This window comes from Hoplias malabaricus, chromosome 18, assembly GCF_029633855.1.
Source record: "Hoplias malabaricus isolate fHopMal1 chromosome 18, fHopMal1.hap1, whole genome shotgun sequence".
Lineage (NCBI taxonomy): Eukaryota > Metazoa > Chordata > Actinopteri > Characiformes > Erythrinidae > Hoplias > Hoplias malabaricus.
Genome location: NC_089817.1, coordinates 34,746,327 through 34,767,743, shown reverse-complemented (window position 1 = coordinate 34,767,743; position 21,417 = coordinate 34,746,327). Strand labels below are relative to the sequence as shown.

Below are 21,417 nucleotides of genomic sequence, written 5' to 3'. Positions count from 1 at the left end.
AATATATTCAATATCAGATTTCAAACCTAGGGGACCATAGGGGACCGGGGAGTAGTGTGAGATGAATACTTTATATAGCCCCCAGCTCACCTGTCTTTTATTTGACACTAGTGCCCCCTAGTGTGTATTTGAATTTTAGTGTAAAAGAATATGAAACTCTATCTGCAGCAGATTCAACAGCTGTTCATTGTTGAAGAGTATACCGTGTTTTTGTCGCCCTCTAGTGTGTTTTTGAGGTCCTCGGTTTACACTTAGTTCACTACATAGGGCACTAGGTGGAGATCTGGGACCCATGTGTCCACCTCATAAATACTACTTTGCTGCTTGTAATGGCACTGGCGCCCTCTAGTGTCTGTGGCTCTCCTATAACCTCAAGCACACATCCACCCACCCACCCACCCACACACACACACACACCACCTTTACATTGCCAATCAGCGCGTGGGCATGTGGGGCAGTGACGTCATCGTTCCTCAGAAGTGAGTCACACAGTTAGTCAACATCTCAGACCCCCCCACCTTCGTCACACACACACACACACACACACACACACACACACACACACACACACACACTTACTCTGGAAGACATTAGCAGAGTGGTTACCTGGATGCTGGGGGCAGGTGGGTGTGGGGCAGGAGGGTTGAGGGGTAACTGGGCTCTGGAATGGGACACGGAAGTGAGGTGAGTGCTTGAATTTAGCAAGATCTCAGCTTTGATCAGAGTCTGTGTCCATCAGCTTCAGCAGGAAGGCAGCAGAACTGACCACGTTATATAACGCAGAGAGAGAGCCCACGCAGCGCTGAGGAAAACATCACACGCAGCAGCGTTTCTCAGTGTCTTCTCGGCGTGGACTGGACAGCTGCTGTGTACAGCCGGGTGCCAGTGAGGTGAGGTGGGCTGTTTCTGTTTTTCTTGGAGACCCTTGTTGTAATGCAGTGGTCGGTGGGTTTGGGGGTCTCTCTGAGTCACACAACTGTTGACGGACCACAGTTACAGCTGTTTTTGTGCATCATTTCTATAAGTTTACAGAAACTCACTGAGTTTAAAGTCTTATTCAGCGTTAAACATTTTATCTGGAGTTATATTGGGGAGGGGGGGGGGACACAGAGGCAGTCCCCTGGACCCTCTGGAACTCTGAAACACAATCTCAAAAGGGGAGAGGAAACTCCAGCCTGCAGGAAAAAGGTGCCCTTGCCCTTAAGTGAGAGAGTGGCTCTGTGGGACCACCAGAGAGACCACCTACTCACCAGGGAGACACCAGAGAGACCACGTACTCACCAGGGAGACCACCAGAAGGACCACCCACTCACCAGAGAGACTAACTACTCACCAGGGGAGACCACCAGAAGGACCACCCACTCACCAGAGAGACTAACTACTCACCAGGGAGACCACCAGACAGACCACCCACTCACCAGAGAGACCACCAGAAAGACCACCCATTCACCAGAGACCACCAGAGAGACCACCAGACTGACCACCCTCTCAAAAGAGAGACAACCCACTCACCAGAGAGACCACCAGACAGACCACCCACTCACCAGAGAGACCACCCAAACACCAGAGGTGCGATAAGAAGAGATTGGGTTGCTCATTTGTTAGAATATATTTTCAGCATAGTCTTGAAATAACAGCAGGTGTGAGTGTGTGAGTGATGGGGTGAGTGTGTGAGTGAATGGGTGAGGGTGTGAGTGACGGGGTGAGTGTGTGAGTGAATGGGTGAGGGTGTGAGTGACTGGGTAAATGTGTGAGTGAATGGGTGAGAGTGTGAGTGATGGGGTGAGTGTGTGAGTGAATGGGTGAGTGTGTGAGTGAATGGGTGAGTGTGTGAGTGAATGGGTGAGAGTGTGAGTGATGGGGTGAGTGTGTGAGTGAGTGGGTGAGTGTGTGAGTGATGGGGTGAGTGTGTGAGTGATGGGGTAAATGTATGAGTGAATGGGTGAGTGTGTGAGTGACTGGGTGAGTGTATGAGTGAATGGGTGAGTGTGTGAGTGACTGGGTGAGTGTATGAGTGAATGGGTGAGTGTGTGAGTGACTGGGTGAGTGTGTGAGTGATGGGGTGAGTGTGTGAGTGATGGGGTGAGTGTGTGAGTGAATGGGTGAGTGTATGAGTGAATGGGTGAGTGTGTGAGTGACTGGGTGAGTGTGTGAGTGATGGGGTGAGTGTGTGAGTGAATGAGTGAGTGTGTGAGTTACTGGGTGAGTGTGTGAGTGATGGGGTGAGTGTGTGAGTGAATGGGTGAGTGTGTGAGTGAATGAGTGAGCATGTTAGAGTGAATGGGAAAAAGTGTGTGAGTAACTGGGTGAGTGTGTGAGTAACAAATAAATGGAGTTCTTGGAGCTTAGAAGTTCATAGCTGAAGTGTTAGATCATTACAAACAGCTGCTCTATCGGTGGTGAGCCGTTAGGGGGCAGTGTGGGATCATAGAGCACAGTGTGGTGTTGTTTCCACTCTGAAGTTTGGGCCTCTTCACTGCAGCGACATTAATCTATAGGTGACGATGATGAATGATGAATTCTGGATCATAAACCCCACTCCAGACAGAACCAGAGGAGATAACACCTTCATCTCTCCTTCATCACTCTTTCATCACCCCTTCATCACTCCTTTTACACCTTGTTTTTTCTCTTCTTTTAAAATTAAATCCATTTCAGCTGAAAAATAGCTCAGTACAATAACTCTCTCTTATCTCTCTCTGGGTCTCTCTCTCTCTCTCTCTCTCTCTCTCTCTCTCTGTAGATGGAGGTGTACTGTGTTGGTGAAGATGCTGATGATGTGGTGTTGGACCCGAGGATGACGGACAGCTGTAAGAGCCAATCAGGAGGAAGACGTGAGTTTCACAGTCAGTCTCAACCCTACATCCACAGTGTGTCCATTTCCTTTGAGCAGAAGGGCGTAAATCAGGAGTGTATTCCTCTTCACTGCAGTCACACACTTTTCCTGAGTGTCTATGGACTGTGGAGTGTACGTGTACTGGGGGTTTAAACTGTGTGTGAAGATACAGATGTGCGGTGCCACTCAGCAGAGCAGCCGTCCAGCCGTGCTCCAGATGTGTGCTCCCAGGGGACAATCCCACCCCACAGAGAAACTGAGACAGATGGGGATAGGGCCAAACAAACGACCCTGTGACACACACACACACACACACAGACACACACACAGGTATCACATTCCACAGGAAACCTCAGCAACTTCTCAGGAGAAGGAAAAAAACATCAGAGATTTCAATGGAAGTGAAGGGAACCAAATATCTTTTGAAGTCTTTAAAGGCAGCGTAGACAATTATAGAGAACTACAGTACTCTTAGTGACTCCCGCATCCCCCCCATCTTTTAAGGTGGAGCGGTGTGTGTGAGTAAAAAGCGTCTGTATGTTTTAAGGTGGAGTGGTGTGTGTGAGTAAAAAGCGTCTGTATGTTTTAAGGTGGAGCGGTGTGTGTGAGTAAAAAGCGACTGTATCTTTTAAGGTGGAGCAGTGTGTGTGAGTAAGAAGCGACTGTACATTTTAAGGTGGAGCGGTGTGTGTGAGTAAAAAGCGTCTGTATGTTTTAAGGTGGAGTGGTGTGTGTGAGTAAAAAGCGTCTGTATGTTTTAAGGTGGAGTGGTGTGTGTGAGTAAGAAGCGACTGTATCTTTTAAGGTGGAGTGGTGTGTGTGAGTAAGAAGCGACTGTATCTTTTAAAGTGGAGCGCTGTGTGTGAGTAAGAAGCGACTGTATCTTTTAAGGTAGAGTGATGTGTGTGAGTAAGAAGCGACTGTATCTTTTAAGGTAGAGTGATGTGTGTGAGTAAGAAGCGGCTGTATATTTTAAGGTGGAGTGGTGTGTGTGTGAGTAAGAAGCAACTGTATCTTTTAAGGTGGAGTGTTTGTGTGAGTAACAAGCGACTGTATCTGTTAAGGTGGAGTGGTGTGTGTGAGTAAGAAGCGACTGTATATTTTAAGGTGGAGTGGTGTGTGTGAGTAAGAAGCGACTGTATCTTTTAAGGTGGAGTGTTTGTGTGAGTAAGAAGCGACTGTATATTTTAAGGTGGAGTGGTGTGTGTGAGTAAGAAGCGACTGTATCTTTTAAGGTGGAGTGTTTGTGTGAGTAACAAGCGACTGTATCTTTTAAGGTGGAGTGGTGTGTGTGAGTAAGAAGCAACTGTATATTTTAAGGTGGAGTGGTGTGTGTGAGTAAGAAGCGACTGTATCTTTTAAGGTGGAGTGGTGTGTGTGAGTAAGAAGCGACTGTATCTTTTAAAGTGGAGCGCTGTGTGTGAGTAAGAAGTGCCTGTATCTTTTAAGGTGGAGTTGTGTGTGTGAGTAACAAGCGACTGTATCTTTTAAGGTGGAGTGTTTGTGTGAGTAACAAGCGACTGTATCTTTTAATGTGGAGTGGTGTGTGTGAGTAAGAAGCGACTGTGTCTTTTAAGGTGGAGCGGTGTGTGTGAGTAAGAAGCGACTGTATCTTTTAAGGTGGAGCGGTGTGTGTGAGTAAGAAGCGACTGTGTCTTTTAAGGTGGAGCGGTGTGTGTGAGTAAGAAGCGACTGTATCTTTTAAGGTGGAGCGGTGTGTGTGAGTAAGAAGCGACTGTGTCTTTTAAGGTGGAGCGGTGTGTGTGAGTAAGAAGCGACTGTATCTTTTAATGTGGAGCGGTGTGTGTGAGTAAGAAGCGACTGTATCTTTTAATGTGGAGCGGTGTGTGTGAGTAAGAAGCGACTGTGTCTTTTAAGGTGGAGCGGTGTGTGTGTGTAAGAAGCGACTGTATCTTTTAAGGTGGAGCGGTGTGTGTGAGTAAGAAGCGACTGTGTCTTTTAAGGTGGAGCGGTGTGTGTGAGTAAGAAGCGACTGTGTCTTTTAAGGTGGAGCGGTGTGTGTGCGTAAGAAGCGACTGTATCTTTTAAGGTGGAGCGGTGTGTGTGAGTAAGAAGCGACTGTATCTTGTTGGTGTCTGAAGTGTAAATTGTCTAAGTGTTTATTCACTGTTTGAATTCCCACAGAAACTCACGTGTAACTCGAGCTGTTTTGTTTTTGTAGCACTTTCGCTCTGTGTGAAATTTAGCGGTCGGAGTCAGGTCCACCTTAAGTAATATATCTGGAAAAGCAAAAATAAGTCAGATTTACCCACATGTGGTGCAGGAATAAAGCCACATTCTTATGTCTTTTCATGTTTTTCTATGTTTTAAGACTCTCCACTGTCCAAATGCCTTTAGATGCTATTTCTCAGTGTTCTCATGGCTGAGAGAAAGAGAGAGACAGATTCAGTTCAGACTGAGACATGTAGTTTTTCCTCCATTAACTGAGGCAGGCCTGTGTACAGTCACTGGAGCTTTTTCCAGCACAAACAGAGGAGAGCAGCAAATGGTGAGGAAACATTCTCTGAATTTTATAAAAAGTGAAATGGATTAAAATTATTAATGGATTTCTGTGCAGATATGAAATGAATGAATGATGTCTCTGAATTTTGCTGAGTGCTGTGGGTGTGTAGATGTAGAAACACTAAGGAAGCACGGACTCATTTATGTAATTAATGCCATATTATTAACTTTATTAACGTATTTAAATATTCTCTAATTAGTAATCAGCATTTTATGAATATCACACAACACTGTGAACACTGAGAGAGAGAGAGAGAGAGAGAGAGAGAGAGCCAGACTGAGAGAGAGAGAGAGAGAGAGAGAGAGAGAGAGAGAGAGAGAGAGACAGCCAGACTGAGAGTAAGAGAGAAAGAGTTGAGAGACAGACAGAGGCAAAGATGTGTGTGAGAGAAAGAGAGAGAGAGAGAGACAGACTGAGAGAGAGAGAGAGAGAGAGAGAGAGAGAGACAACCACAGAGTGTGTGAGAGAAAGACAGAGAGAGAGAGAGACAGAGAGAGAGAGAGAGAGAGAGAGAGAGAGAGAGGGAGAAAGACAGAGGGAGAGAGAGAGAGAGAGAGAGAGAGAGAGAGAGAGAGAGAGAGAGAGAGAGAGACAGAGAGAGAGAGAGAGAGAGAGGGAGAAAGACAGAGGGAGAGAGAGAGAGAGAGAGAGAGAGAGAGACAGAGAGAGAGAGAGAGAGAGACAGAGAGAGAGAGAGAGAGAGAGAGAGAGAGAGAGAGAGAGAGAGAGAGAGAGAGAGAGATTTGAAAGAGAGACTGACAGAGTGTGTGCATGCGTGCGTGAGCCGTCCATGTTTGACTGACTGGAGTGTGTAGCTCTGTTGCCATGGTGATCAGCTCAGCCGGCCGGCTCATCTGATTGGCTTACAGCAGAACATAGGGACAGCATGCACCCTGCTCACTCGTCCAATGGAGAGAGACTAGTATGGCTGCTGTTGCTATGGGCAGTGGAATAGTCTCACTGTCTGTCTCTCTCTCCCTCTCTGTTAATAGTCTTTCAGATATTCTAGTCAATGATTAGTGGGCGAGAGTATATTAGTCCACACAGCCCTTCTCTCTCTCTCTCTCTCTCTCTCTCTCTCTCTCTCTCCCTCTCTCTCTCTCTCTCTCTCTCTCTCTCTCCCGTGCAGTCATTCTGGTCAGTGATTAAAGGACTGGGCGAGAGAGCGGAGTACCCCCCCTCTCTCCTGCAGTAGGTGCTATGTGCAAGACGTCACGTAGACTACAGTCTGATGTCTAGTCTGTGGCTCAGTCTGATGTTCAGTCTGATTCTGGGTCTAAGATCTGATTTAACGATCAGTCTCTCAGCTCCTGGAGTTACTCAGCTGTACCAGAACAGTCTGCTCATCACACACACACACACACACACACACACACACACACACACACTTTACACTTATACACTCATTTCCCTTTTCTTCCCTTTATTTCTCTCCTCTTCCACCTGATATCATCCTCGTCTCTTTTCCCATTCTTTTCTTCTTTTCTACTTCTCTTATCGTCTCTTATCTCCACTCCTCTCTTCTTTTTTCATCTCATCTCTTCACTTCTCTTTTCTTTTAATCACTTATCTTATTTTTAATCTCTTCTCATCTCGTCTCTTCACTTCTCTTGTAATCTCTTCTCTTCACTTCTTTTCTCATCTCTTTTCATTTCATCTCATCTCTTCTTATTTCATCTCTATTCTTCTCTTCTCATCTCTTCTCATCTCTTCTCTTCTCTTTTAATCTCTTCTCATCTCGTCTCTTCACTTCTCTTGTAATCTCTTCTCTTCACTTCTTTTCTCATCTCTTTTCATTTCATCTCATCTCTTCTTATTTCATCTCTATTCTTCTCTTCTCATCTCTTCTCATCTCTTCTTTTCTCTTTCAATCTCTTCTCATCTTGTCTCTTCACTTCTCTTGCAATCTCTTCTTTTCACTTCTTTTCTCATCTCTTTTCTTTTCATCTCATCTCTTCTTATTTCATCTCTCTTCTTCTCTTCTCGTCTCTTCTCTTCTTTTCTGATATTGTAATAGTGTTGGATGATTAGTTCTGGATCCCTTATCACCCCAAAGGTATTTATGGAGCTCCAGAGAGCACAGGTCTACTCTACAGCCTAAAGTTGGTGGGCTTTATACCCCTCTGACCAACACTGGCGTTGGGCCGGATGGCCACATGTTCATGTGCAGCTGCTCCAGTGCAATACATTTCGTTATCATCTGCCTTTTTGTAGACTTTTTATGGGGCTGTCTACACACTTTTGGACGCAGAATCACAGGGTGATGTTAAGTACAGCGTCAGAAGAAATGTACTGCTCAGCTCCGTCACTGTTCACTAAAGACACAGACAGTGGTTTTAAAAATCCAGTTCAGAAAGAAAAACCTTAACTTTCAATGGAGGCCAAAGTAAGAGGATTATATTCAGAGCAGTTTTGGAGTGTCTCCATGAGATTTACACACAGAGTGAAGGACAGCTGCTGTGTTCAAATGATGTAGTAAACAAACACAAGCATGGAGATACGTGTTTTTAACTGGGCAGCGACAGTTTGATAAGGGTTAAATGCATTCGTGCCTCCAGAAGGACAATAGCAGCCTAGCAAGCAGCAAAGGCTAGTTTCCTCCTACGCTCCGAAATAAACACACGTTGGTAGGAGATTGGAGACTCAAAAGTGTCCGTAGGTGTGAGTGTGTGAGTGAATGTGTGAGTGTGTGTCGTCCTGTGAAGCACTGGCGCCCCCTCCAGGGTGTGTTCCTGCCTTGCTCCCAGTGATTCCGGGTAGGCTCCGGAACTGGATAAGGGTTACAGACACTTAGAGAGCGAGAGATGAAGTCAATGCAACGTATATATCTACAGTTACTATTGAATACTCTGTGGTTCAGTTAATCCTTATCCTTCACCCTCCCTTTAGCCTAAGGTTGCTATGTTGTCTTCTTCTTCTACAATGCCACACTGTATAGCATTTCTGACCTGAGCGTTTGTCGTGTGCTGAAACGGAATTGAAATTAGATTCAGGAATAGGTTTGTTAGCATTTGTTGTGGATGCAAATCCAGCTTGGAGTTGGAGGCTGTGACCTGAGCCGCGGTGACGAATACGGGGCATTAGCTTCAGCGCCAGGGATTTATTAGGAGCTGCTGCTGGTGGAGTGTAAACACTGGCGCTGTGTCTTTAACTCTGAGATGTTTTTTTTTTTTTCAGCGACTGTTTCTACTCAGTGCTACTATAGTGTTGTCAGAATTTTCTTCACGTGTCTTTGTTAGCGCGAGGACTAGCCGTAGCTTTGTAGCATTAGCGTAGCGGCTGCCAAAACACCTACACTGTTTCAGATCCTAAAAATACTACTATAACTAAAGATAAAACACTGGTCACCTTCGCTGTGGTGGAGGTGTGTATGAGTACAGAGGCGCGAGTGTGAGTTTTATAAATAAAAACTGTGTGTTTTTAGCATTTGTAGCCTTTTTCTGCACGGAATAGGCTTCGGTTTATTTCTCCCGGAGAAACAGCACCAGAAAATGGAGGCTTTTTACCACCCTACTGTGGAGGTTTAAAAATAGCTCACAGTGTGTTGGCCTTATTCCAAAACACACACACACACACACACACACATACATACATTCTCCCTTCTTCACACATGCCCCTCCCCTCCCTCTAACCCTGATTGGCCAGGCTCCGTTTGCCGGCTTCTCCTGCCCTTCTCTGATAGGCTGGAGACCAATGATTGACACATGACCTGAATGCAGTGGCTGTTTAACAACACCACGCCCCTTTCCCCCCCTCCGTCCCCTCCTGTCCCCGGCTTTGCACGTGGATGATTCTGTTGAGAACATCTAAAAGAGAGAGAGAGAGGGAGAGAGAGAGAGAGAGAGAAGAAGGAGAAGGAGAGAGGGTAGGTGCAGAGGTGTGGAAAAGAACGTCGGAGGACAGGAGGAAAGGAGAGGACAAAAGGGATAAAGTGGTGGCAGGAGGAGGAGGAGAGAGAGGAGAGGAAGAAGCAAGAAGAGGAGAGGAGGGAAGAGAAGGTGAGGAATGGATGGGGAAGGAGAAAGAATGCATGGTCTCTTTATGTCTTTCAGTGCCATAATTAATATGTAGTGAATCTGACGGTGGCCATTGGGTCTATGGACTGTATAGATCATGTAGAATAGATATTGATCACATTTATTGACCCTGAAGCATGAAAACAATGCAATGTCATTGTCGTATGTAGAAACATCCGTGTCCAAAAATGTGTAGACACCCGTTTGCCCAGTGTTTCTCCTGCCATTAGTGGGATCCGTGTGGGGGCTTCGTCCCTCTTTGCTGCAGTAACAGCCTCCGTGAAGCCTCTACGAAGGCTTTAGACCATTTTGCAGCATTTGCTGTGAGGATCTGATTGCATTCATGTCAGGTACTGAAATTCCTTAAGGTACCGGAGCTCCATCACTCCTGAGAATGCAGCTCCACTGCTCCACAGACCGCCGCTGACATTGTACACGGTGACTCTAGCCCTCTCCCCTGGTCTGTGTGTTTCTGCAGAGGTTATACAAAGCGGTGTTAGCTTAAAGGAGCTGAATTCACTGATTCTGAGCATCCAGAAATGATTGGACACAGTGTGTGTGTGATATATCCTCACCGTCCGTCGCCTGCTAGAGCTGACCTACATTCATCAGCCTCTCAGATGTCACTCGCCCAAAATAAAGCCACACACTTGTTGACCACAATCTTGGCTCGTTTCCAGAGCCTTTCAAGGGGAAATTCATTCTGTGGATAACGTGGTGGATTAGCACTAGGTTTAATAAAGCCTGCGCTTATTTGAAAGCTCATTGGTTTCATTGTTGTAGCTTATTTCGCTTTAAAGCAACAGTAGGTGGTATTTGTACCTTAAAATTACAGCTTCAAACTCATTGTGATGCTCCACCGTGCTAAAAGAGGTAGATCAGATCCTCCGTTGTTGCTACTCCATGCTCAGCACTGCAGAAACTGCACTGTGTAACTTTTGGAGGAGGGTAGGTCACACACACCTATGGATACTTTCACACACAGTTGTCTGCAACAGCCGGCTCTTGTTTTTTGTGAATACTGTGGCGTCAAAAATGGATTGAATTAAGACATCACTGCATCTTATGCCTTAAATAATTAGCATATAATTAGAATAATTTGGCTAATAATCAGCAATCCTGTGTTTAAACGATATAAGGTGAGGCCACAGTCGCTTACTCAGTCTGTTTTCAAAAGAGTCGCCTCTCTCCCGTCTTGTTTAGTCTGAGTGTGTGTGTGATTCCACCCTCTGTAAGAAAACAGAGTGGGTGTCTGCTGTTCTCCCTAACACACACACACACACACACACCCTGGGAGTGTATTCATTATTAGGACACATGGCCTTAAACTGAGTTGCTCTATGGTTAGCCGTGCTGGGTGGGCCGCACTGGATGTTTTTCTGGTGTTTTCCTGGTGGATTTGGAGGCTCAGAAGCGTCACTCTTTTCCAGCCAAACCAAACTCTACCCGGCCTCTTGTGGCAGTGTGCGGCTGGAGGAAGGTGGAGGAAGCCGTCATTACCGCGCCGCGACTGTGGCTTTGTGCCTGGAGGAAATATAAATTCAAGTAAGAGCTGCTGTGAACATCAGCCAGCGCTTCAGTCTGCTGCTGTCTCTCAGTCCAGAGGAAACTCAGACGTGAAAAACAAGGAATAGGATGCCGTTTGTGTTCGCTGTTCACTCCAAACATTTGTAGACGCTCCACGTAGATGTTTGTCTGCACACACAGAGCATGAATCATCCTTAGAACAGCACTCACCAACCTCCTGGAGAACGTACACATCACTTAGAGTAGAGATAGTTGCTGTTTGTGCGAGCGTTCGCGTAGACAACCGTCTAAATTACACTCGTAACTGGAGTCCTCCAACCAGAGGATAGCTTCGGGAGTCCATTGGTTCCTTTAATCTCATCCTGTACATCAGTTATTTCCACAGCTGGGGTTTCTCACTTCTCTCCTTTTGCTTCTCATTGCTCACTAGCAGCTCAACATTCAGACACACACACACACACACACACAGAAAGAGAGAGAACTGACCCAGTTCAGTTTCATTCTGTCAGTTAAATGGGCACTAGGGGGTGTGCTGAAAGAGGCTAATAAGAACATCTCATTTACAGATCAGACACATTGTGGCGTTGGAAGCTCCAGGGACCTGGAGGTTGTGGGTCTGATTCCCGCTCCGGGTGACTGTCTGTGAGGAGTGTGGTGTGTTCTCCCTGTGTCTGCGTGGGTTTCCTCCGGGTGACTGTCTGTGAGGAGTGTGGGGTCTATGAGAATTCTGGGTATCCCACCGCGACCCTAAACTGGATAAGGGATACAGACTATGAATGAATGAATAATTTACAGATCAATGTATTTCATCAGCCAGGTGGATTGGGATGAAATGGATGAAATTATGGACCTCAGGCTTTAATACTCCACCCATCTCCAGAAACTCTCCTGCTGCAGTTTCTCAGAGAGGGTCAGACAGGAGGAGTAGATCTGTGTGTGTGTGTGTGTGTGTGTGAGAGAGAGAGAGAGAGATGGGAGGTGCTGTGTGGACTGTATTCAGCTGAAGGGACTGAAGTGTCTGTAGTTGTTGGACTGAATGAAAGCGCTGAGTGGGATAATGAGGAAAAGACAACACAAACACCATTCATTCATGATTCAGTCTTTTATCCAGCTCTCACAGGAGAACCGGGATTTACAGCAAAGACCCGATCCCGGAAGCTGCGGTCCAGAACAGCGATCCAAAGGGCGTTCGACCAGAAATGTGTGATCTGGAAAGACTTAGGCGTGTTTACACCTGGCACTAAGAGGCATTTTTGATGATTGGATCAGGGTCCGATTTCACTCGTCCGCATGAAAAGCCAAGTGTAAACACCTGCGTTTTTCGCTCCTGGGGCTCCCCCTAGTGTAATTCACTTTTACAGCAGGGGATGTGTCGGGATAGAGTTACACAAGCAGAAAAACTAGATCCAGAATATGATGCAGAGCTCTTCGTCGTCTGATTGTTAAAACTTTAATACGACATGGAAACAAAAGAAGATCTGAGCGCAGTTGATGAATCAGCAACAGTGAGTGAAATCAATCTCCTCCTATTAGCATCTCATTTGCATGAAGCACAACCTGATTCCTGCAGATATCTCTCTAATGAACCAAACAACTGATGGATTCAATCAGCTCCTGAGCCAATGGTTGTCTGAGGTGCAGCAGGAATGTGCTCAGATTTACACCCCCTCAAACTAAGCATGGGCTTTAGGGTAGAGAGTCATTAACGTGAACCTGATGAAGATGGGAACGGTCAGGAAAAGTCCTGTGGGTCATTTCAGGATCGGATTTCACTGCACTGATGTTAACAGTGGGATCCAGGGATCTGTGATGATCTGCTGAACGCAGAAGGTCTGGTGTGAGGGAGTGAAGCGAGGGAGGTAATGCATCACTGCTGCACATCTGCAGAGCTGCAGCTTCTCCTGCGGCTGCAGCAGGGCCAGGAGAGCACAGAGCGAAGCCGAGTGCACATGTGAGGTTTTTACGCAGGCAGTGACAGACGACGAGCGGGAGAGGGCCTTGTCCTGTGTTTCCGCCGGAGAGGAGTTTATCTCCAGTTACCTTGGAAACACACACTGTACTCGGAAGGTGTGAAGGGGGAGAGAGACAGAGAGCGGGAGTGAGACAGATGGAGAAATGCAAGTGTTTGTGTGTGTGTGTGTGTGAGAGAGAGAGAGAGAGAGAGAGAGAGACTGGTGAAACAGGCTGCTGGAGGAGGAGGGGCCATGCAGGAGATGGTGAAAAAAAAAACCTCAGAAACGGCTGGTGGTGGAAGGGGGCGGGCTTTCTCTCTCTCTCTCTCTCTCTCTCTCTCTCTCTCTCTCTCGCTCTCTCTCTCTCTCTTGCTCTCTCTCTCTTTTTTTTTTGCTTTCTCTTTCCAAGCCATTCCCTTCCTTTTTCTTTGTCTGTCTCCTGCCTGGAGGAGTGTGAAAGAGGACGAGAGAGAGAAAGAGAGGGAAGGACAGAAAGAAAGAGGGAGAGGGAAAGAAGGAAGAAAGGAGGAAAGGAAAAAAATGAGAGAGGCGTCTTTGTGACAAGACGAGCACAGCTGTGTGTCAGAGTCGTGTCTGAGTAAGACCACCTCTGTGTGTATGTGTGTGTGTTTGCATGCGTGTGTGTGTGTGTGTTTGCGTGAGTGTGTGTGTGTGTGTTTGTGTGTGTGTATGTGTGTGTGTGTGTGTGTGTGTGTGTATAGTGGTGGGGGGTGGGAGCAATTTAAAGGGACACAGGGCTGAAGGGAGAGGGAGGACTCTTTAAAGGTCTGAACTTGGCTGTTGTTATCTCTGTTTCTGTTTATGTGTGTGTGTGTGTGTGTGTGTGTGTGTGTGTGTGTGTGTGTGTGTGTGTGTCCGGAAGCTTAGAGACTCTCCCCCTCTCTAAAGGTAAGAGCTGCACACTCTCAAAACTGAAACACACTCTTATTTTGAATAGATTTGGACTAGTTTTGTGTTGTTTTTAACACAGTCCATTTGCCATTGTCTTATTTTAATGCTAAAGGCTGACAGCTCACTCCAGCCGTCTGCTAATTAGCGTGCTTATTTGCATAATGCTAATTGGCCCTCATTCTCTTTCATTAACTGTTTATCAACAATTTCCTGGACTGTTGTAGTCTGCTTTCTTTAAAGAGGAGACTCCCAGCAGTGATCTCTGCTGTGGTTCATTTCTGTACACTGTTAGTGAATGGAACCAGACGTCTCCATATCTACCACAGGTTATATCTCCATGTCTACCACAGGTCTAGCATTTTATTAGTCCTCCATCACCAGCAGTAACCTCCACACTCCTTATGCTCTTTTATACGGATTAATAATGTATTGGAAAATAGCCAATACATCTTATATAATAACTTCATTTGTTCAGACGTCTGGTTCCATTCAAAAGCACTGTGCGTGTTTTTTTTAGAAGGGAGTAACAATGAGTGAATCCCACTCTCTATTACATTGTCTTCATGTTTAAATATTATTATAATACTAATATGTTTAAGTCAATGAACTTGCCCTTTAATCCCATAAAGACTTTAAAGGAAACCATTCCACTCTGGAAAAATCCACAGTGGCGCTAAATGGAACCAGACGTCTGTAGCCTATTAAAAGGTCTTCAGAGAAAGTTTTTCCCTGAAATGTTGACACTGTGAAACGGTGAAATGGTTGATTGATGCTGCCAGGTGCTTTTGGCCTGTAATGCATCTTGCTGTAGGTTTAAAGTACAGGATATAGGCTCCGTCCATATATGGTCATATACTGTGCACATAACTGCAGGACACTAGCCGATAATGCACTGTGTAGCACTTTAAAGCAGCAATGCTTTGTGCAGGCTCCTGTTGCACCGTGCTCTGGCAGCGTACAGCAGTCTATAGTAAGCTATAGGAACTGACTAAATGTTCCATAAGGTCCAATAGGAATGCTGCAGAAATTCCCATAGCTTTGTTTAGTTTGTCAGCGAACACCACATTTTTGAGAGTGTGCAGCCGGCCAGACTCCCTTTGTGCTCTGCAGCAGACCGGCATGTGATTGCCTCCGTCTTTCTCTCTTTTCACACTCTGTTCTTCCACCTCTTCTCTTCTCTTTCTCGTCTCTCTCTCCCTCTTTTGTGCAGAAACCTACAGATCTGTCTCACACACTCATGTGTAGCTCATGCAGCAGTGTGTAAAGCAGAGAAAGCTGCATGTCTTTGCTGTTGAACACAATGCCGTGTGTGTGTGTGTGTGTGTGTGTGTGTGTGTGTGTGTGTGTGTGTGTGTGTGTGTGTGTGTGTGTGTGTTTGTAACATGATAGCAGAGCTGTAGTGAATGCTCTCAGGCAGGAAGTGGGCTCATTATGCCTCTGTATCATGATCTCAGTGCAGTGGAGACGATTAAATAAAAGCAATGCTGAGTTTCTCTGGGTGTGTTTCTTTAGCTGTGTCTTGTGTCCAGACACAGTCAGTGGGTCCAGATGTTATAGGAACCTCGAATAATGAGTGATTTTTTGAGGTGCACCCGAGTGCTGGACATCTCCACAGAATAGTGCCTGGCGATGAGAACACAAATCAACATCACGATTAACTGATCTTTTTCCCTCGATCACGATTCATGAGGATTATTCTGTTGTAGTTTGTCTCTCAGTTCCCTGTCGAGGCTCGTGCTGTAAACACACTCCAGTGTTAAAGGTGGGGTGTGTGTCTCTGATGCGGCGGGGAGCTCCGTCTCTGCGTCTGAGCCGTGCTCTGTTCGTATTCGGTGTGTGATTGTGTTCGGTGTGAAACAGAGCGGGGGATTCACTTCGGTCTGAAACTGGTTTCTCTCAGTGCTTTGTGTTCGGTGTCTTCACTAAAGTCAGAACACGTCCAAACCACAGACGCAGCGCTTCTCTTCGGTACGAGCTCCAGTCGCTCGGTCCGCCTCCGTGTTTAGGTTCTCCTCCCTGTGGCTGATTGGACGGGGCAGGGTCATGTGACTACAGCGTGGTGGTGTGGGTTTAAAGGGACGGTACGCGAACAACAGTGGTGGATGCTGGTCTTTCAAGGAGGGGTAGCTCAATTTCGGCCTACATCATAAAATGTGTGGGTTTATTTATACGTAAATTCTACCCTCCGTTCCTTTTAAAGAAAATGATCTGTGACGCTGTCGTACCAACAACGCGTCTTTTCCAGGGACTTGACTAGTGTCCTCTCAATGTCCAGCAGAGCTAGGCTTAAACGGCCTTGGCCCATGTGAAGTGTGTCCGCCTGTGCTCCCACGGATCTTTACACCAAAGGATCGCTGATTCGCTCATTTCGCTGTCAATCAAAAAGGGATTCAGCCTCAGACAGATCATCCAATCACCATGCAGAAGCTGAGCGTCCGGGCCGGCCGAGGCCAGCCCACTGCTCCATAGACCCCCAGAGACGCTGAGCGTCCGATGGGCGGGACAAAGCCCAGCATTTACCCAATGACTCGTCTCGTTTCGCTGCACTTCGCTGCTTCGCTATTGAACTCTGTGGACGCTCAGTGTCCTCACTGTTTAAAGCACTGTGAAGCTGCGGGAATGATTGAGAGGAAAGCCGCGTCTTTACCAGTGATAAGAAGCTGATTCTGAAAAAAAGTTGAGCGCGTTGTAGTGTATATTTATTCAATGACCCGTACACACAACAGTATATATTTGATCACTTATTTTTTTACATTTTAGGGGAAGCTGAGCTTCTCTTGCAGTCTTAGAGCAATCGCCACTGGCGCTGACACATATTGGGGACGTATACACAGAACTAATACAAACAGAATTAAAATAAAAGTCAATATAATGAATATAGGCAAGAGTTCGTAGAAAACTACACGCTGAAGAATTGCTGGAGAATTTGATAGTATTCAGCCACACGTGAGGTGCATTCTCACAGTTTTGTGTTGTGATACTAAAGTGTCTGAGAGCATCGTTACACTCGTAAAATCATCCCTCGCAGGAATGTGTCCTCACCAAGCCTTCCTTTGATCTCGTCTGCTGTTAAATCATGTGTCTCTCTGTTGGTAGAGGCGCGTGTGATATCAGTTCCGCGTGTGATATCAGTTCCTGTCCAAATGTAGCTCAGGTTTGCTTTCACGCTGTGGTGTACCCAGTGTAGACCATAATCTTCAGAGCATCGCTGCAGGAAAATATATGGAGGGGATTTTATTTCAGTACAAAACAGAACAAACACGGTCATTAACACTGGACGTCCTCAACAGAAAGATCAGTAATGGTTTAATGTATAATTACTGATTAATTATATTTATAACTGTATTATATGTGGGTGGCACGGCGGCACAGCAGGTAGGTGTCACAGTCACACAGCTCCAGGGGCCTGGAGGTTGTGGGTTCAATTCCCGCTCCGGGTGACTGTCTGTGAGGTGTGTGGTGTGTTCTCCCTGTGTCTGTGTGGGTTTCCTCTGTGAGGAGTGTGGTGTGTTCTCTCTGTGTCTGCGTGGGTTTCCTCCGGGTGACTGTCTGTGAGGAGTGTGGTGTGTTCTCCCTGTGTCTGCGTGGGTTTCCTCCGGGTGACTGTCTGTGAGGAGTGTGGTGTGTTCTCTCTGTGTGTGTGTGTCTGTGTTGCCCTGTGAAGGACTGGCGCCCCCTCCAGGGTGTATTCCTGCCTTGCGCCCAATGATTCCAGGTAGGCTCTGGACCCACCGCGACCCTGAACTGGATAATGGTTACAGATAATGAATGAATGAATCCAAATCAAGGAGAATATGAACAAAACACTGTTCTTCAAACTCACTCTCACCCACTGCTTTATAGAGAAACATTGTCTTATGTTTCTGATGTGTTTTATATCATTATTACACTGTGTTTACTGTGATTATAACTTTACACCAGCCCCACACTCACTGAGAGGCTTTAGTTTAAATATATATCATTATCTTAGGGCCTCAGATTTCTGCACAGTGCTGTATGTGTGTGTGAGTGTTTGTGTGTATCATTGCCTTCAGACAGAAACCTAGCATCTGAAAAATGTGCTTAGCTTTTAATTTAAGTCAAAGTTAAGAAACTTGGAGCATTTCTATTAATTCATTAATAAAACTGTGTATGCACATGCATGAGAGAGAGAGAGAGAGAGAGAGAGAGAGAGAGAGAGAGAGAGAGAGAGAGACAGAGAGAGAGAGAGAGAGAGAGAGAGAGATCAGAGGTGTCTTTGTATTCTCTATCCCATAATCCCCCTGTGGTCTCTCACGCAGTAAGGATATTATATTTCCATTCTCTGAGACATGTGTGTGTGTCTCTCTCTCTCTCTCTCTGTGTGTGTGTGTGTGTGTGTGTGTGTGTGTGTGTGTGTGCTTGTGTGTCACCTGTTGACCCACTTCATCACACACACCTGGAACTGAACTCAGAGAGCGAGAGAGCGAGAGAGAGAGAGAGAGAGAGAGAGAGAGAGAGAGAGAGAGAGAGAGAGAGAGATAAGCTAACTGATGAGTTTTCCAGTTCAGAAGATAATGGACGTAGATGGGAATGGTGAAGTGATACAGAGGCATTTAAGAGAGAGAGAGAAACTAAAAGAAAGTAAATTTCTCTGTCTGTCTCTCTCTCTCTCTCTCGCTCTCTCTGTGTCTGTGTGTGTGTGTGTGTGTTTGCATGTGCACACAGCAGATAAAGTCCTGTTTCCACAGGAAGTTCATGTCACATCCTCCGTAACGGCTTCACTGTTGTGTGTTCATACGCTCCTCTGTCTGCGGCTTGTTTTCTCTGCTCTGCCGCATTGTTATTTTAATTTGCAGTTTATAGATGTGTTTCATTAGAGACACTGTAGCTTTTTCGCCTCAAAAATTAGAGAAATTAATCATCTGAACTGACACTGTACGAGTGAATCCTCAGGGTTTAGAGTCAGTGACACACAGCGAAACCATTCGTTTGGGGAACGGGGGGAAAATGGGGTGTCCGTGTCTCTTATCACTGTAGAAATATGGTGCTCAAGTCGTTCTGGCCTGTTGGAGGCGCTGTGTTCCTTTCAGAGTGGAGTGTGTAGTGGTCAGAGCTGACCCCTGTAGGGTCCTATTCATGTTCGTGTTCCTGTTCATATGATCTGTTGCTCAGAATGTCTCAGACGCCAAATAAATACTCGGCTTGTCACAATAATTATATTATCAACTTTTCGTACAATGAATGGACACTTCCCCTGTAATTGTTGCTGACCTCAGTGTTGCCCAGCGCTGTTTGTTTACATATGAATGAATGTCACCACCAGTTTGGCCAGTTGTGTCCTTTCTCTCAGGTTCTGTCTTGTCTCTGTTCTGGGAGAGTTAGGTCAATTTGGTGGAAACAGTATTTTACAGAACAGTGTGTTCTCCCGGTGTCTGCGTGGGTTTCCTCCGGGTGACTGTCTGTGAGGAGTGTGGTGTGTTCTCTCTGTGTCTGCGTGGGTTTCCTCCGGGTGACTGTCTGTGAGGAGTGTGGTGTGTTCTCCCTGTGTCTGCGTGGGTTTCCTCCGGGTGACTGTCTGTGAGGAGTGTGGTGTGTTCTCCCTATGTCTGTGTGGGTTTCCTCTGGGTGACTGTCTGTGAGGAGTGTGGTGTGTTCTCTCTGTGTCTGCGTGGGTTTCCTCCGGGTGACTGTCTGTGAGGAGTGTGGTGTGTTCTCCCTGTGTCTGCGTGGGTTTCCTCCGGGTGACTGTCTGTGAGGAGTGTGGTGTGTTCTCTCTGTGTCTGCGTGGGTTTCCTCCGGGTGACTGTCTGTGAGGAGTGTGGTGTGTTCTCCCTGTGTCTGCGTGGGTTTCCTCCGGGTGACTGTCTGTGAGGAGTGTGGTGTGTTCTCTCTGTGTCTGCGTGGGTTTCCTCCGGGTGACTGTCTGTGAGGAGTGTGGTGTGTTCTCCCTGTGTCTGCGTGGGTTTCCTCCGGGTGACTGTCTGTGAGGAGTGTGGTGTGTTCTCTCTGTGTCTGCGTGGGTTTCCTCCGGGTGACTGTCTGTGAGGAGTGTGGTGTGTTCTCCCTGTGTCTGCGTGGGTTTCCTCCGGGTGACTGTCTGTGAGGAGTGTGGTGTGTTCTCTCTGTGTCTGCGTGGGTTTCCTCCGGGTGACTGTCTGTGAGGAGTGTGGTGTGTTCTCCCTGTGTCTGCGTGGGTTTCCTCCGGGTGACTGTCTGTGAGGAGTGTGGTGTGTTCTCTCTGTGTCTGCGTGGGTTTCCTCCGGGTGACTGTCTGTGAGGAGTGTGGTGTGTTCTCCCTGTGTCTGCGTGGGTTTCCTCCGGGTGACTGTCTGTGAGGAGTGTGGTGTGTTCTCCCTGTGTCTGCGTGGGTTTCCTCCGGGTGACTGTCTGTGAGGAGTGTGGTGTGTTCTCCCTGTGTCTGCGTGGGTTTCCTCCGGGTGACTGTCTGTGAGGAGTGTGGTGTGTTCTCTCTGTGTCTGCGTGGGTTTCCTCCGGGTGACTGTCTGTGAGGAGTGTGGTGTGTTCTCCCTGTGTCTGCGTGGGTTTCCTCCGGGTGACTGTCTGTGAGGAGTGTGGTGTGTTCTCTCTGTGTCTGCGTGGGTTTCCTCCGGGTGACTGTCTGTGAGGAGTGTGGTGTGTTCTCCCTGTGTCTGCGTGGGTTTCCTCCGGGTGACTGTCTGTGAGGAGTGTGGTGTGTTCTCCCTATGTCTGTGTGGGTTTCCTCCGGGTGACTGTCTGTGAGGAGTGTGGTGTGTTCTCCCTATGTCTGTGTGGGTTTCCTCTGGGTGACTGTCTGTGAGGAGTGTGGTGTGTTCTCCCTGTGTCTGTGTGGGTTTCCTCCGGGTGACTGTCTGTGAGGAGTGTGGTGTGTTCTCCCTGTGTCTGTGTGGGTTTCCTCCGGGTGACTGTCTGTGAGGAGTGTGGTGTGTTCTCCCTGTGTCTGCGTGGGTTTCCTCCGGGTGACTGTCTGTGAGGAGTGTGGTGTGTTCTCTCTGTGTCTGCGTGGGTTTTCTCCGGGTGACTGTCTGTGAGGAGTGTGGTGTGTTCTCCCTGTGTCTGCGTGGGTTTCCTCCGGGTGACTGTCTGTGAGGAGTGTGGTGTGTTCTCCCTGTGTCTGCGTGGGTTTCCTCCGGGTGACTGTCTGTGAGGAGTGTGGTGTGTTCTCCCTGTGTCTGCGTGGGTTTCCTCCGGGTGACTGTCTGTGAGGAGTGTGGTGTGTTCTCTCTGTGTCTGCGTGGGTTTTCTCCGGGTGACTGTCTGTGAGGAGTGTGGTGTGTTCTCCCCGTGTCTGCGTGGGTTTCCTCCAGGTGACTGTCTGTGAGGAGTGTGGTGTGTTCTCCCCGTGTCTGCGTGGGTTTCCTCCGGGTGACTGTCTGTGAGGAGTGTGGTGTGTTCTCTCTGTGTCTGCGTGGGTTTCCTCCGGGTGACTGTCTGTGAGGAGTGTGGTGTGTTCTCCCTGTGTCTGCGTGGGTTTCCTCCGGGTGACTGTCTGTGAGGAGTGTGGTGTGTTCTCCCTATGTCTGTGTGGGTTTCCTCCGGGTGACTGTCTGTGAGGAGTGTGGTGTGTTCTCCCTGTGTCTGTGTGGGTTTCCTCCGGGTGACTGTCTGTGAGGAGTGTGGTGTGTTCTCCCTGTGTCTGTGTGGGTTTCCTCCGGGTGACTGTCTGTGAGGAGTGTGGTGTGTTCTCCC

General features: G+C 47.3%; 1 protein-coding gene across 5 annotated transcripts in view; it reads left to right on the top strand.

Moving 5' to 3' along the window:
- The first annotated feature begins 657 nt into the window (after positions 1-657).
- Positions 658-21,417, top strand: part of LOC136675224 (uncharacterized) — a 28,170-nt gene continuing 7,410 nt past the window's right edge. Inside the window, exons 1-3 of one of the 5 annotated variants that reach the window (XM_066651664.1) lie at positions 658-684; positions 784-1,569; positions 2,744-2,834. In XM_066651664.1, coding sequence (XP_066507761.1) covers positions 934-1,569; positions 2,744-2,834 — 727 coding nt within the window. In that variant the 5' untranslated portion in view covers positions 658-684; positions 784-933. Of the gene's footprint in view, positions 1,570-2,743; positions 2,835-9,216; positions 9,359-13,334; positions 13,454-21,417 lie in introns of those variants that run through there. The other 4 variants (XM_066651666.1, XM_066651665.1, XR_010796145.1 and 1 more) reach the window with 4 other exon arrangements.